This window comes from Vicia villosa, unplaced genomic scaffold (genome assembly GCF_029867415.1).
Source record: "Vicia villosa cultivar HV-30 ecotype Madison, WI unplaced genomic scaffold, Vvil1.0 ctg.002598F_1_1, whole genome shotgun sequence".
NCBI classification, from domain to species: Eukaryota; Viridiplantae; Streptophyta; class Magnoliopsida; order Fabales; family Fabaceae; genus Vicia; species Vicia villosa.
The window spans coordinates 93,986-106,987 of record NW_026705980.1 but is presented as its reverse complement, the minus strand read 5'-3'; the positions used below and the strand labels follow the sequence as shown (position 1 = coordinate 106,987).

At 30.7% G+C, this 13,002-nt stretch overlaps 2 protein-coding genes across 2 annotated transcripts; one reads left to right on the top strand and one right to left on the bottom strand.

Annotated features, from left to right (window-relative positions):
- Positions 1–5,672: 5,672 nt before the first annotated feature.
- Positions 5,673–9,173, top strand: LOC131639353 (monothiol glutaredoxin-S15, mitochondrial). The gene is made up of 6 exons (XM_058909858.1): positions 5,673–5,832; positions 6,956–7,087; positions 7,170–7,269; positions 7,874–7,940; positions 8,761–8,839; positions 8,925–9,173. Exons 1-6 carry the CDS (start codon positions 5,782–5,784, stop codon positions 8,970–8,972), a joined length of 477 nt encoding a protein of 158 aa, XP_058765841.1. The 5' UTR covers positions 5,673–5,781; the 3' UTR covers positions 8,973–9,173.
- A 130-nt stretch (positions 9,174–9,303) lies between these two features.
- LOC131639351 (uncharacterized) lies at positions 9,304–12,438 on the bottom strand. Its single transcript, XM_058909857.1, has 10 exons — positions 12,244–12,438; positions 11,932–12,040; positions 11,540–11,654; positions 11,016–11,052; positions 10,842–10,911; positions 10,643–10,747; positions 10,187–10,337; positions 10,007–10,089; positions 9,813–9,906; positions 9,304–9,728 (listed from the first exon to the last, which is right to left on the bottom strand). The coding sequence occupies exons 2-10, from the start codon at positions 11,960–11,962 to the stop codon at positions 9,641–9,643; spliced, it is 774 nt and encodes a 257-aa protein (XP_058765840.1). The 5' UTR covers positions 11,963–12,040; positions 12,244–12,438; the 3' UTR covers positions 9,304–9,640.
- Positions 12,439–13,002: the final 564 nt, after the last annotated feature.

Here is a 13,002-nt window from a genome sequence, read left to right as displayed (position 1 = left end):
GTTATGGCTCCTAAATGTAGAAGTTCACCTCTATATTAGGTAAACTTTTTTTTTTTTTTTGGAATTTATTTTTCATAATTTTTGTATTTCTTGCATGTAAGTAGTTTACAACCACCTATCATGTGATCACAGTCCTAACATTTTGTGTGGTGTTCCATTTAATCGAACAAACTTTGTTGATATATAAATTTAAATAACTTATTTTTGTTAATATATTAGGTAAACTTTTTTTTTTTTGGAAATCATTTTTCATAATTTTTGTATTTCTTGCATGTAATTAGTTTTCAATCATACTAATTGCATGTTAAAGAGAATCTAGTGAAAGATAGACATGACCTTAATCAAGCCCATATTGATCTTATTGATGACAAAATGGATGCCCAAAAAATGAGAAGGTAAAGAAGTGAGGAAGTTATAAATTATAATGAAAAGATGTTTATGCATAGGGTTAAAATTGACTGGCTAAGGATGGGGGATGAAAACAAATTTTTCTTCATATAAGATCATAAGGATAAAAATGTATTTTGTTAATAAAATTCTTCTCCTCCCCTTGTGAACTAAACATATTTTTCGTTAAAATTTCTCCCTTCCCCTCTCCTCCCTCTTTTGAACCAAACATATATATAATTAAAAAAATTCCCTCACCTCCCCCTCCCCTCCCATTCCCTTCCCTTCCCTTCCCTTCATTAAAATATCTCCCCTCTCCTCACCCTCATTTGAACCAAACAGACCCTAAAGGAATAATATATATGATGGCGTTGAGGTTCGAACCCATGAAAACTTGATGGTTTTACCACAGTTGGTTGCTCAACTGTTGTTATATACAATTAATTTTTAATAAAAAAAACATAAATAATATGGAAGCGCCTTATTTTAAGGATGTCACCACGGTATAATGAAGAACTGTGGTGACCATGGCGTTATTGTTAACGCGTTTTGTAGTAGTGTATCAAATATGTGTTTTAACAAATTTAAGTTGAGTTTGCTAATAATTCAAGTTAATGATTGACTGGATAACATCAAAAGGATCTCACATATTTGCTAATTATTTCCCTCTCAAACTTTCTATAATCATTGTGGGAAATTGTTGATTGATGGTTCAATTAAGTTTGAAGTTTTAATTTTCAAATATAATAGTTTAGAATATTTTTTCAGAACTAAATCGAATCATAGTAAAATGAAAATTTTCATCTCAGTTGAAAAAAAAGTTATTTCAATCTCTTAACTATTGAGAAATGTGTATGTTTGAAAGATGATGCATTATAGATCAACAATTGACAAAGAGTATATTCGAATTTAATGTGAAATTTATGAAATTACGATTGATTATTGATAAAAGTTATTCTTTGTACATATTAGTTTTACTAATGATTCAATCCTATTGTGCACCAAAGTAAAAAACTTATGAATGGGAGAATTGGATTTTTGCAGCAAAATCAAATATAAGCTTTGAATCTTGGGCAAAATTATGATATTATTATGAAAGGATCAAATATATTTGTTTTAGATGCATTTCATTAGAAATATAGTTGAAATGGTGAAGTTAATGCAGTAAATATAGTTAATATTCACACAAGTAAAACTCAATTGATATATTATTATTAAATATGTGACATAATGTATGTTTGGTTTCAATTTTGGAATAGGAAAAAAAAACAATTTTAGAGACATATAATTGATTTTAAAATTTTGATAGTAGAATTAATTTTACTTAAAGTTAGAATTTATAGTTTTTAAGTTTAAAAGTGATTTTTACACTAAAATTTACTGTTTAACTGAAGGCAAATGCTAACATGTGTCCCAAGGGCACAAGTTAATAAGTTATTTATAAAGATATTATCTTGGAATGCGTGCAATCTATTTTTTTTTATATTTTAAATATGATTTTATTCCACTCAAAATTTCTAATTATGGTATCATTAACATGTGCCCTTAGGGCACATGTTAGCAAAACCCTTAACTTAATTTGGATAAAGTTATTCGAACATAAATCACTTTACATTCAATTCACTTTTAATTAAAATTAATTTTATAGAATCAATTCAGTCAAAATCAATTTTCTCCCTCGCAAACTCAAACATATGCTTAACAAATTCAAGTTGGATTTATTAATAATCCAAAGTAATTGTCGATTGGATAAGGATCTCACATATTAGCTAATGACTCCCCTCTCAAACTTTCTAAAACCACGGTGGAAAACTGTTGATTGATGGTTCAATTAAGTTTGAAGCTTGAAATTTGAAATATGATAGTTTAAAACATTGTAAAATGACTTGAGAATGACTTAGAGATGAGTTCAAAATGTTTTTCTCGATTCAATTTAATTAGTTTGTTATGATAGTTAATTCTAGAGCGTTCATGGTACAGTTTATTGAGAAAATTGAATTGAACAAAATTAAGTCATAGTAAAAATTCACTCGAACTGAATTAAACTGAATCATTTCGATTTACTCATAATCAAACCATACCAAAATTATTGGTTTGGTCTTACCATTTTGAAATTTCGTACCAAACTGTTAGAAGATAGTTTTTTCAAACTGAACAATTTGTTAAAGAACCGAATCATTAAACTATTTTTTGAATTTAAAAAAAAATATTTAAAACTTGTTTTTAGTTTTTTTTTTTCATTTTCGGTTCGGTTTGGTTCACTTTACGTTTCATATAGTTCAGTTCTAAAAATTTTTATACAATATGACTCAGATCACTAAACAAATATAACAATTCGGTAATTTTAACTTCAGTTTGATTTGATTCGACAATTTAGTTTGATTCATAGTTTTTATGAACTGTATTAGTTAATTCTATTACATTTTATCTTTATATATATATATATATATATATATATATATATATATATATATATATATATATATATATATATATATATATATATATATATATATGTGTGTATATATATATATATATATATATATATATATATATATACACACACATATATATATATATATATATATATATATATATATATATATATATATATATATATATATATATATATATATATATATATATATATATATATATATATATATATATATAACCTTAAGAAAAATAATTGAGAGAAACATATTCATAAACACTCAAAAAATTAAAAAATAGAAAATTAAAAAACTTGAAAGAGGAGAAAATTAAAAAAAAATATGCATAAGTCAAGTATAATGTTTGAAGTGATTAATTTTTCATTCATAATGAACCATTTAAGTTAGGTTATGGCTCCTAAATGTAGAAGTTCACCTCTATATTAGGTAAACTTTTTTTTTTTTTTGGAATTTATTTTTCATAATTTTTGTATTTCTTGCATGTAAGTAGTTTACAACCACCTATCATGTGATCACAGTCCTAACATTTTGTGTGGTGTTCCATTTAATCGAACAAACTTTGTTGATATATAAATTTAAATAACTTATTTTTGTTAATATATTAGGTAAACTTTTTTTTTTTGGAAATCATTTTTCATAATTTTTGTATTTCTTGCATGTAATTAGTTTTCAATCATACTAATTGCATGTTAAAGAGAATCTAGTGAAAGATAGACATGACCTTAATCAAGCCCATATTGATCTTATTGATGACAAAATGGATGCCCAAAAAATGAGAAGGTAAAGAAGTGAGGAAGTTATAAATTATAATGAAAAGATGTTTATGCATAGGGTTAAAATTGACTGGCTAAGGATGGGGGATGAAAACAAATTTTTCTTCACTACTTTCATAAAAACTAAACAAAATACCAAAAGTATGAGAGGTCTTCATAAAACAAATGGAACCCCCCTCAATTCTCATCTTAAAATTACGCACGAGGTCATGGAATTTTATGGTAAGTTGATGGGAAAAGAGGACAATAACCTGACTCATATTGACATTGAGGCAATGAAATATGAGAATAAGTTGAACATGGAGCAGAGGCAATTCTTGATTAGCAGTATAACTGAAGAAGAAATTGTCAAAGCTCTCAAAGGAATTGAGGATATAAAAGCTCCTGGTGTGGATGGGTATGGAGCTAGGTTTTTTAAAGCTAGTTGGCATACCATAAAAAAAGATGTGATTGAAGCTACCAAAGAATTTTTTGAAACTGGCAGAATCTTCAGAGAATTCAATAACACTGTGGTCACCTTGATCCATAAGATCATCTCCAATGGTAGTTTCTTCTAGTGAGTTCTCCACCTGTACCATTAATTTAATAATTAAATATTTAAAAAATTTGCCATGTCATAATAGAGTTGCATTGCAATGCAACAACTAAAAAATTGTAGTACCTAATCAAATCAAGTTATGAGGTAAAGTTGTGGGACCCATATCAGATTTTTATTAAAGTTAAAATTAAATAAATTCTTTTAATATGATGTGGCTTAGTGGGTCCCATAAAGAACTCAAATGTAAGTTGCACCATTGGAGATGCTCTAAGAATGACAATGCTATAACAATTAAAGATAACAGACCCATTATTGGATGCAAAACATTTTATAAAATTCTTTCTAGAATCTTGGCTAATAGACTAAGGAAGGTTCTGCATAGTATAATCAGTCTCTGCCAGATTGCCTTTGTACCTGGTCAGAACATCCATAATCATATTCTATTGGTTAGGAGTGGCAAAACGGCTCGTCCGCCCCGCCTAAAGCCCGCCAAAAAGCGGGCGGGGCGAGCAAGCCCGCCAAGTGAAATGGGCATAAAAATCATGCCCGCCCCGCCAAGATGGCGGGCTTGCCCGCCTATTTTTTATTTATATTTTTTTCTTCATTTTTTTAATATATTAATATGTTTTTTTTTACCTTTAAATTAAAATTTTCACTTACTTTTTAAAACAATTTTTTGTAAAAGCATATTTTAAACAAATTTTACTTAAAAAATAATGCATATATTTACAAATAAATGTATAAATTAAAACTATCAAGTATTGAAATTACTAGAATTAACTAAAAAAAATGGCGGACTTAAGACGATACAGGCTGAACGAATAGAAGAGACAGGTTTTGGTGGAGCGAGCTTTGTCGGACGGCGGGTTTTAACGGTGCGGGTTTTGGTGGGCGGCGACCCAAAATTCCAACCTAACCTGCCAATTTTTAACGGGTGCGCGGGTCGGTATGGAGGGCCACGACTCGTTTTGCCACCCCTACGCTTGGCTACCATTGAACTCCATATGTTTTTGGTTACTGGTTATACATCTCAATACAAAATTAATTGATAATTAATATTTAATAAAAATTATACATCTTCAAAAATCATATTTTATGATTTTCAATAGTCTACTTTTATTATTTTTTTCCTTTCTACAATTTTGATTTATTATTTACCTTTATACTATATTATATATTTAACTTCAAAACTATTATATAATTTTTTTATAAGAGCTTAATAGTAGTTGAAAAAAAAAATGTTATGCAAATATTTAATTAGAATATTTTAAAATGTCAAATCATGATTTTTTTAAATAAAATTTACACTCTAGTTTAACGGGTTAGATAGATGTCGTTGACGGTTATACCATCCCTTTTCTTTTTTTATAATATTTATATTTTTTTAAATTTAAATCTATACAAATGAATTTATTATTTTTCCATCCTATTTAATTTTCAATTTTGTGAACATATACGCGTCCTAAATCAGTATCAAATATGAATACAAAATCAGTATAGACACGTGATTTCTACTGTATTTCGGTTGGGGAAAAGACCATAAACACCTTCATGTAACACCTTATTTGCAAAGTTGTCTGCATTTAGAGAACACATTCATCGCATCAGAAAGAATTGATACGAAACTACTATGGCGGCCATTCTTTTCAAGGGAATCGCAGCTCGCTCTCTCACCACACGTGTAAGTTTCCCAACCCTAAAATCAAACCCTAATTTTCTTATTTCTCTTGCAACGTTGTTTCTTCTCTTACTTTTTATCTCTATACACTTCCATACCTTTTCGATTTTACGGTAATGGCTGCACTTTCTTTTCTCCGTTTTACAAGTTCGATTTTTCAGTTAGAATTTCGTTGTTGAATAGTTTTACTTGGAATTGGAATTCTGAAATCACCGTGCTCTCTTCTCAAACAATCAGCTATTATTTTTGAAATCATGAAATCCCTCAATTTTTTTGTTTAAATTTATTATTAGTATGCCCTAGAAAACCAATATTGAAATCCTTTTTCTTTTTGAATTTAGGGTTAAATGTATTTTTAATGCTGATAAAAGTATGAGTTTTTAACTTTAATCCCTTCAAATTGTAATGCTTTTAGTCCTTGTATAAGTAAGGACTGAAATTAGAGAAAATCTGTTATTTAAAATGTGAAAGAGGATAGTCAAAATGAATCATGTAGTAAAGAGAGTAGATCAGATTGAGGGTAGTCAAACCGATAGAGATAGAGAAAAACTATTAAGAAAGATCTCGAGATTACGGACTTGGATAGAAAGCATGGTTTTTTAGTAGAACATTATGGGTTAGTTTGACCCATGTAGCTGACTCTACAAAGTGAGATAAGACTTGTTTGTTGTTGTTGTTGTTTAAAATGTGAAATGTGTTTTTCTTTTGTAATGGTATTGGAAACTCGGCTTAGGTGATTTGAACATGTAGATAGAAAGTCCTCTATATTTTGTTGTAAGAAAGGTAGACCTGATAGGCAAATCACTAGATGCAAAGGGAGATCTACTATATTTAAAGAAGATGTGAAGATTAATGAGTTGTATATATAGAGATGTGATATATGATAGAACATTATGACGCTTATTAATTTATGTAGCCGATCCCACTTAATAGGAAAAAGTTTGATAGTTGTTGAATTGTGCTACTCATGCTCTACTAAAATTGATTTGGAATTTTTGCATTGCCTCTCTATGAACTTTTACAATATTTGTGCTATAATTGAAAGGACTAGAATTTGTTTGTTCTATAAAATGTGAGTTTCGTTTTCTTTTTGTAATGATATTGTTTTCCTTTAACGTGTTTGCAGCTAACTAGCTCCTGTTATTATGGAATGAAATACTCAACCAAGGTGTCTAATGATCCAGACACACACGATGACTTTAAGCCAGCTAATAAGCTTGAGAATTCTGGCACTTCTTTGTCAAACATTATCGAGCAGGTGAATTTCATATCATATGTGAAAAATTTATTAAGGGTTTATTATTTTGATGAAAAATAATTTGACTCATAATTATGTACAGGATGTCAAGGATAATCCTGTAATGCTATACATGAAAGGCGTGCCTGATTTTCCACAGTGTGGATTTAGTTCTCTTGCAGTTAAAGTTTTAAAACAATATGGTAAGTAAATGACACTTTTCATTCGTCCTCCTTGCTCTCCAAGAAATTATATCTTCTGACTTGTCTTTTCATGGTTGAGTTGTTACTTTCCCCGTGTTCCAAAAATTGTGCATCTGTAATTTTGAAAGTGTAGACTCAGATTGGATATAGTGTTACATAACTTATTTTTCTATCAAACGTTATGGTGATTAATTTACTGAAGGCAGCTGATGTCATGGTAGCTACTTCGTTTCTGTAATCTCATGTATTGGTTTAATTATGTTGAATGGAATTATTTTAAAAATTTCATCCTTGCTTCATCTTCTCCAACATAAATGTAAACTAACACAATTTTTAATTGCAATCCTGTTAAAGCAAGAAGAAAAAGTAGTCCATAGGTGCTGGCTTGAAATTTAATTATGATGATCAGTATTATAACCTTTGCGGGAATATATAGCACATTAGCTTGCCTTTAAGTTTCACGAGTTTTTCCAACTATTGATTTTTTTTCTTGTTATTTTTATTCACATATGGCCAACAGAAATTTGTGAATATGACATAGCCTTACTGGATGACAAACTGAGAATTTATACGTTGTAACTATTATTATTTGTTGCTTTTGCAGATGTTCCTTTGAGTGCTAGAAACATTTTGGAGGATCCTGAACTGAAAAATGCTGTAAAAGCCTTCAGGTAAACCTGTTCTTGCTGGTTATGTTACTCTAGCTTCTTCAGGGAAATGCTCTTACTGTAGCTTAGTTTTTCAAATTAGCATTTTCAGAAGTTAATGAAAAAGTTTCAGTTAAAGGAAACAACCAGAGCGATGGTATCACTGTACTGTAGCCTAGTTTTTCAAAATTAAAATTTATAATAATTAATAAAAAATTCAGTTAAAGGAAATATATAAAATAAATACTTATTGCCAATAATAATAACTAAAGTTTGTGATATGAAACATAATATTATTTTCAAATTGCATTTTGTAAATCCAAATATTTTAGCTGAATTCAGATTATGAATTATAAATCTTGAAATTTGAAAGTAATTGTTATGCTGTCGAAACATTGAAACCTACCATTTTAGAATTCCATTTGTTGTTAGAACTATGACACTCTTTACTGGCCATGGAGTTCAATGGATGAGAGTCATGTCAAAAATCTGAAGACCATAAACATAAGTTCGAAGATCAAAATTTGTTCTTTGTGTGAACTTGTTACAATTGATTTCAAAATGTCTAGTGAAATTTTGCTGGTTATTAATCTGTCATTTATTCACTAAATACACCTGCTCTCCAAGGATTTGAATTGCTTTCATGTTAAGTCTACTGGAAATTAGTCAGCCAAGATTTGTTCCTTTATGCTTTGGATGTATGTGCATTTGGCAGCTTATGTAAAATGATTTTGAAACTTTGTTTTTCTTTGCATTAAAGTGGTATATAATATGGCTCCTATATCTTATTGACAAATGAGGCAAATATACATTTCTGATGTTTTCCCTTGTTCTTTCTCTGCAGTCATTGGCCAACATTTCCACAAGTTTTCATTAAGGGAGAGTTTGTTGGTGGATCAGACATTATTCTTAATATGCACCAGGTTAATTCCCATTTCAAGAGTTGATCATTTTTTGCTTTACAATATTTTCTATTCTCCTGTTTAACAATATTTCACATTCTTGTAGAATGGTGAGTTGAAGGAAAAGCTTAAGGATGTTGTGTCCAAGCAGTAAAAGCACAACTAAGGCGATGGAATTTATAAGAGAGAGGTAGTTTAGACCGACTTGTTCGACGCAAACTGTTTCTTTTTGCTGAAAAGATTACATTATGTGATAGTAATAAGTTATTCAATGGATTTCTTTATTGTGATATACAAATTTCGCGTGTGCGTGCCCTTTGCTATGAAATTATAGTTAAGACTGAACTTATATTCATCCTGTGTTAGTAGAATAATGTGATAAGAATATTGTATTGCATATTTTTGATAGCAAGGCAGGGAAAATAATTCAATGGCAAGTGTTTTGCTGTATATAGTTTTTAATTAATTTTTCTCAAAATTTGTATGGACATGGGAATATATCTCTTTAATTACTAAGTTTTATAATTCACCCAAAAAAGAAAGTTTATTGAAATTGAAAAACAAGGAGTCCAAGATCCATGTTTTGTTACAATAGCTAAAAATCCCTCCAATACTACTACTGATCAAGCACCTAGATTCTACAATAATAAAATAAAGAGATAAATACTTAGTAAACACATTCATATATCTTTATTCCTCACCAACATGACAAAAAGGGACCCAGAAAATTAAATCTCATATTTATATTATCCCACCTTCCCTGTTATTCTACAAACATTCACTGATTCATTCATATTTTCATACTCTAATAGTTTTGTCATTTTAAGATGAGAATCCTTCAAGCCCCAACCTTGAACTAAGCCAGTTGGAAACCTCATCCATCTCTCTTGGAACTGTGTAATGACCAAGCCTGCATTCGTCACGACAAACTGTGAAAAACTGTTCTAATAATTAACATTTGTTTCATTAATATGATGATTGATTGAGATCTTACCCTTCATAGGATTTGAATGCTATATATCGAAACCCGGCCGAGCTTAAGGATTGTGCAGATTTCTCTCCATACTTGCAGTGTACTACATCATCACCTACAAAAATGAATTCTCTTGTCGTTATTTTGAGATCAGACGGTTGAATTGAAAACTTCGTGAATTAGTTACACTAACATATAAATTTTTAGATACGTACTGATTCCATGGCATAGTAAAATCGGTAACGAAGCAGCCCGCCTTCGTGATTCGTGTGACACTTCTATCTTGTTCCCTAAGCTTCTGCAAGATAGCAGGTTCCAACAAAATGGAGAAATGATTATGGTGAAACTGATGAGAAAATAATACATGTTTTTAAGTTGTTATCAGTATAGGATACCTTGATCCTGGAAGCCAACCACTGAGTCCAACAACTGCTCTTAAACTGACAGGATATGGCATGCCATTTCCATACCTTCCCATGGCATAACAAGTTGAAGAGTATAATGCTATTGCTGCACCCATACTGAACCCTCCAATACCAACTTTCACTGTCACATAATAATCAAATAACATTAATGCAAGATATTATTCTTTTTTTGAAAACTCGGTATCCAACCCTAGGGCCGATTAATCCGAGAGAGACCAATTCCACCGCTCACTTGCGGGGGTCCCATTTAAGACTAGACAAAAGCTCATATAGACTGACCCAACACAAGTATTTGTAGCGCCTAGCGGGATCCAAACTTGAGATCTTAAGAGAAACACACTCTCAGATCTCAAGTCTTCACCGGCACGCCAACCCTGAGGGTTAATATTATGTTATTATTGATTCAATGAAAGCTTTGAAAAGTACCATCAGCTGGTTCTGTTGACAGCAAGTTAGCAATATGTGCTGCTGAAGCATCTAAACCTTCCCAATCATCTGGACCATCTTCTGAAAGTTCTCCCACATCAAACCCTGCATATTAATATTCAATCACCAAGTTAATTGTTTAGTGCTCTAATTCAATTAACAGAGAGGAGGAAAGAAAGGTTTTTGTTTAAAATATTACATGCAGTACAGGGAAAACCGCCGAGTATCGCCACAGGACGAGTAGGAGCAGTAGGACAAATCCATTTTATCTGTATCATATCATACAAAATCATCACATTACAGAACATATTATAGAGAAGTATCTAAGACAATTTCAAATTTATTGAAAATATAAATAAATAAATATTCTCACATTTGGAAGTGGAAGTGATTCCAACAATTGAGATGAGCTGCAGATAAAAACAAAATACAAAATCAGAATATTTCGATTAATATATTCTTCTGTCAAATTGATATAGGTAGAGAATTTAGTATATACTCTTCTAAACCAAGAATTATAATCTCAACTTCTTCTGCAGAATATATTCCATGTAGAATCTAACTAGAAAGAACTTCAATACTTAGAACATTCAACAGTAGGAATCTAACCAGAAAGAACTTCACATATTTTCCCTTAAAAGTTTCATTTTTTTCGTATACGGATTTTGTACTTGATACAAAAGAACGAAGCATTAAGGTTAAACAAGGTAGAAAGAACAAATATCGTGTTCTCTGTTTGCGTTTTTTTCATAACTTTTTACTTTTGAACCGAATTACTGTTGTAAAAGAAATGATAGGATCCACAAAGGAAAAGTAGAATACATAACAAGTAGGAGGAGGAATAACTAATGGTTATGATGATGTTTGCATGACATATAATAGTGATGATATTCATACCTCAAACCATTATCACCAAGTCCATGCAACCAAACTATAGTAGCTTGGTGTTTTCCCTTAGGCCTCACGACATGTGTCTTCCCGAACTCAAAAGCTCGTCGAGTAGTTCTACTACCTGCAATTGTAAACCAGAAAAATACCACTGCTCAATAACATGCTAGGTTTTAAGATAGCTGATAAATGTCAAAAATAAGACAAAAGTATTAATAATATTTGGATTCACGATGAGTTTGACAGATCACAACGCGTCACGTGATTTTAGCGAAAGTTGCACTCTGAAGCTTCACGAAAACCACGTGTCATCATGATTCTGTCAAACTCACTGTGACTCCAAACACGCGCTTATAACAATCTATAAACTAAAATTCATGTAAGTTGCAAAAAGAACAAACCGGAACCGGTATGAGAATGTGCATGACTCATTTTTCTGTCTGAAAGAAAGAGTTGATGAAAGCAGGTCCACCTACTAGTACAGCAACTGTAATGAGAATGAAGAGGTATCTGCAATGAAGAAAAATGCAGAATGGTGATGACCCTTTTATACCCTAAAGAGTATAGTGGAGATGGAATAAAACGTGTGAATATGCATTGCCATGTAAGTATAGTGAGTGCACCGTTTATAGAGTGCAGCTGCAATGGCCTAGAATGGTATCAATGAAAAGGAGAGAGAGAGAGAGGTAGAGACAAAGACAAAAGCAAGAAACCTTTATGAGCAGAGAGAATCAAAGCAGAGGAGACAGAGCACAATCATCCATTCCTAAACCGCACAGCTAGGAGAGAGATCTCAAAGAGAGAATCTATGCTTGTTTTTATGGACAGTGCCCATAAAATAAAGCAAACCACAACAACAACTACAACAACCACTTAAGAATATTACTCAAAATGTAGAAAGAAAAAAAAGAATAACCTTAGTTTGTAAAATATAAAAGAAAAATATCTTTTCACAATCATTTGTTTATGAATTTCTTCTTGATTGATAGATACCCATTAACCTCAAAACCAAACTTTTTTCAACTTTTGTGCAATTTTTTTTACCTGCTTTCTAGTTCTTAACGGATGGTAACATTTAACCTCAGTAATATAGATTAAGCCCTTGTCGTTTCGATTCGTATAAAGTAAAATAAAAGTCGAGTAACCAGGAATGATTTAAAATTAGAATTGACAAGAAAAAGTATGGGAGCTTTTCAGTGTAACTTCCCACTCTTATGATTTCTAAGTTGCCACTAAACTTTGCAGCTGAAACCCCACTTGAAGAAAAGTTTTGTTTGTTTATACATGTAATATGAGAAACAACATAAGTCCAAAATGATAATAATGATGTTCATGATTCTTGATAATAATAAGATATCTTCTTTGTAACACATTAGTATAAAATCTTCATGTATTTAGCAGAAATCTTTAGAACAATTTTTTTAAAATTTTAGGCCATGATATGATATGATATCTTCACCAAAAAGAATCTT

Coding starts and splice junctions, on each gene's coding strand:
- LOC131639353 (XM_058909858.1), top strand. CDS start 5,782: ATGGCGGCCATTCTTTTCAAGGGAATCGCAGCTCGCTCTCTCACCACA. Junction 7,270..7,873: donor TAAAGTTTTAAAACAATATG/GTAAGTAAATGA, acceptor TTGCTTTTGCAG/ATGTTCCTTTGAGTGCTAGA. Junction 7,941..8,760: donor AATGCTGTAAAAGCCTTCAG/GTAAACCTGTTC, acceptor CTTTCTCTGCAG/TCATTGGCCAACATTTCCAC.
- LOC131639351 (XM_058909857.1), bottom strand. CDS start 11,962: ATGAGTCATGCACATTCTCATACCGGTTCCG. Junction 10,338..10,642: donor GTCAACAGAACCAGCTGATG/GTACTTTTCAAA, acceptor ATTATGTGACAG/TGAAAGTTGGTATTGGAGGG. Junction 9,729..9,812: donor GCATTCAAATCCTATGAAGG/GTAAGATCTCAA, acceptor TGACGAATGCAG/GCTTGGTCATTACACAGTTC.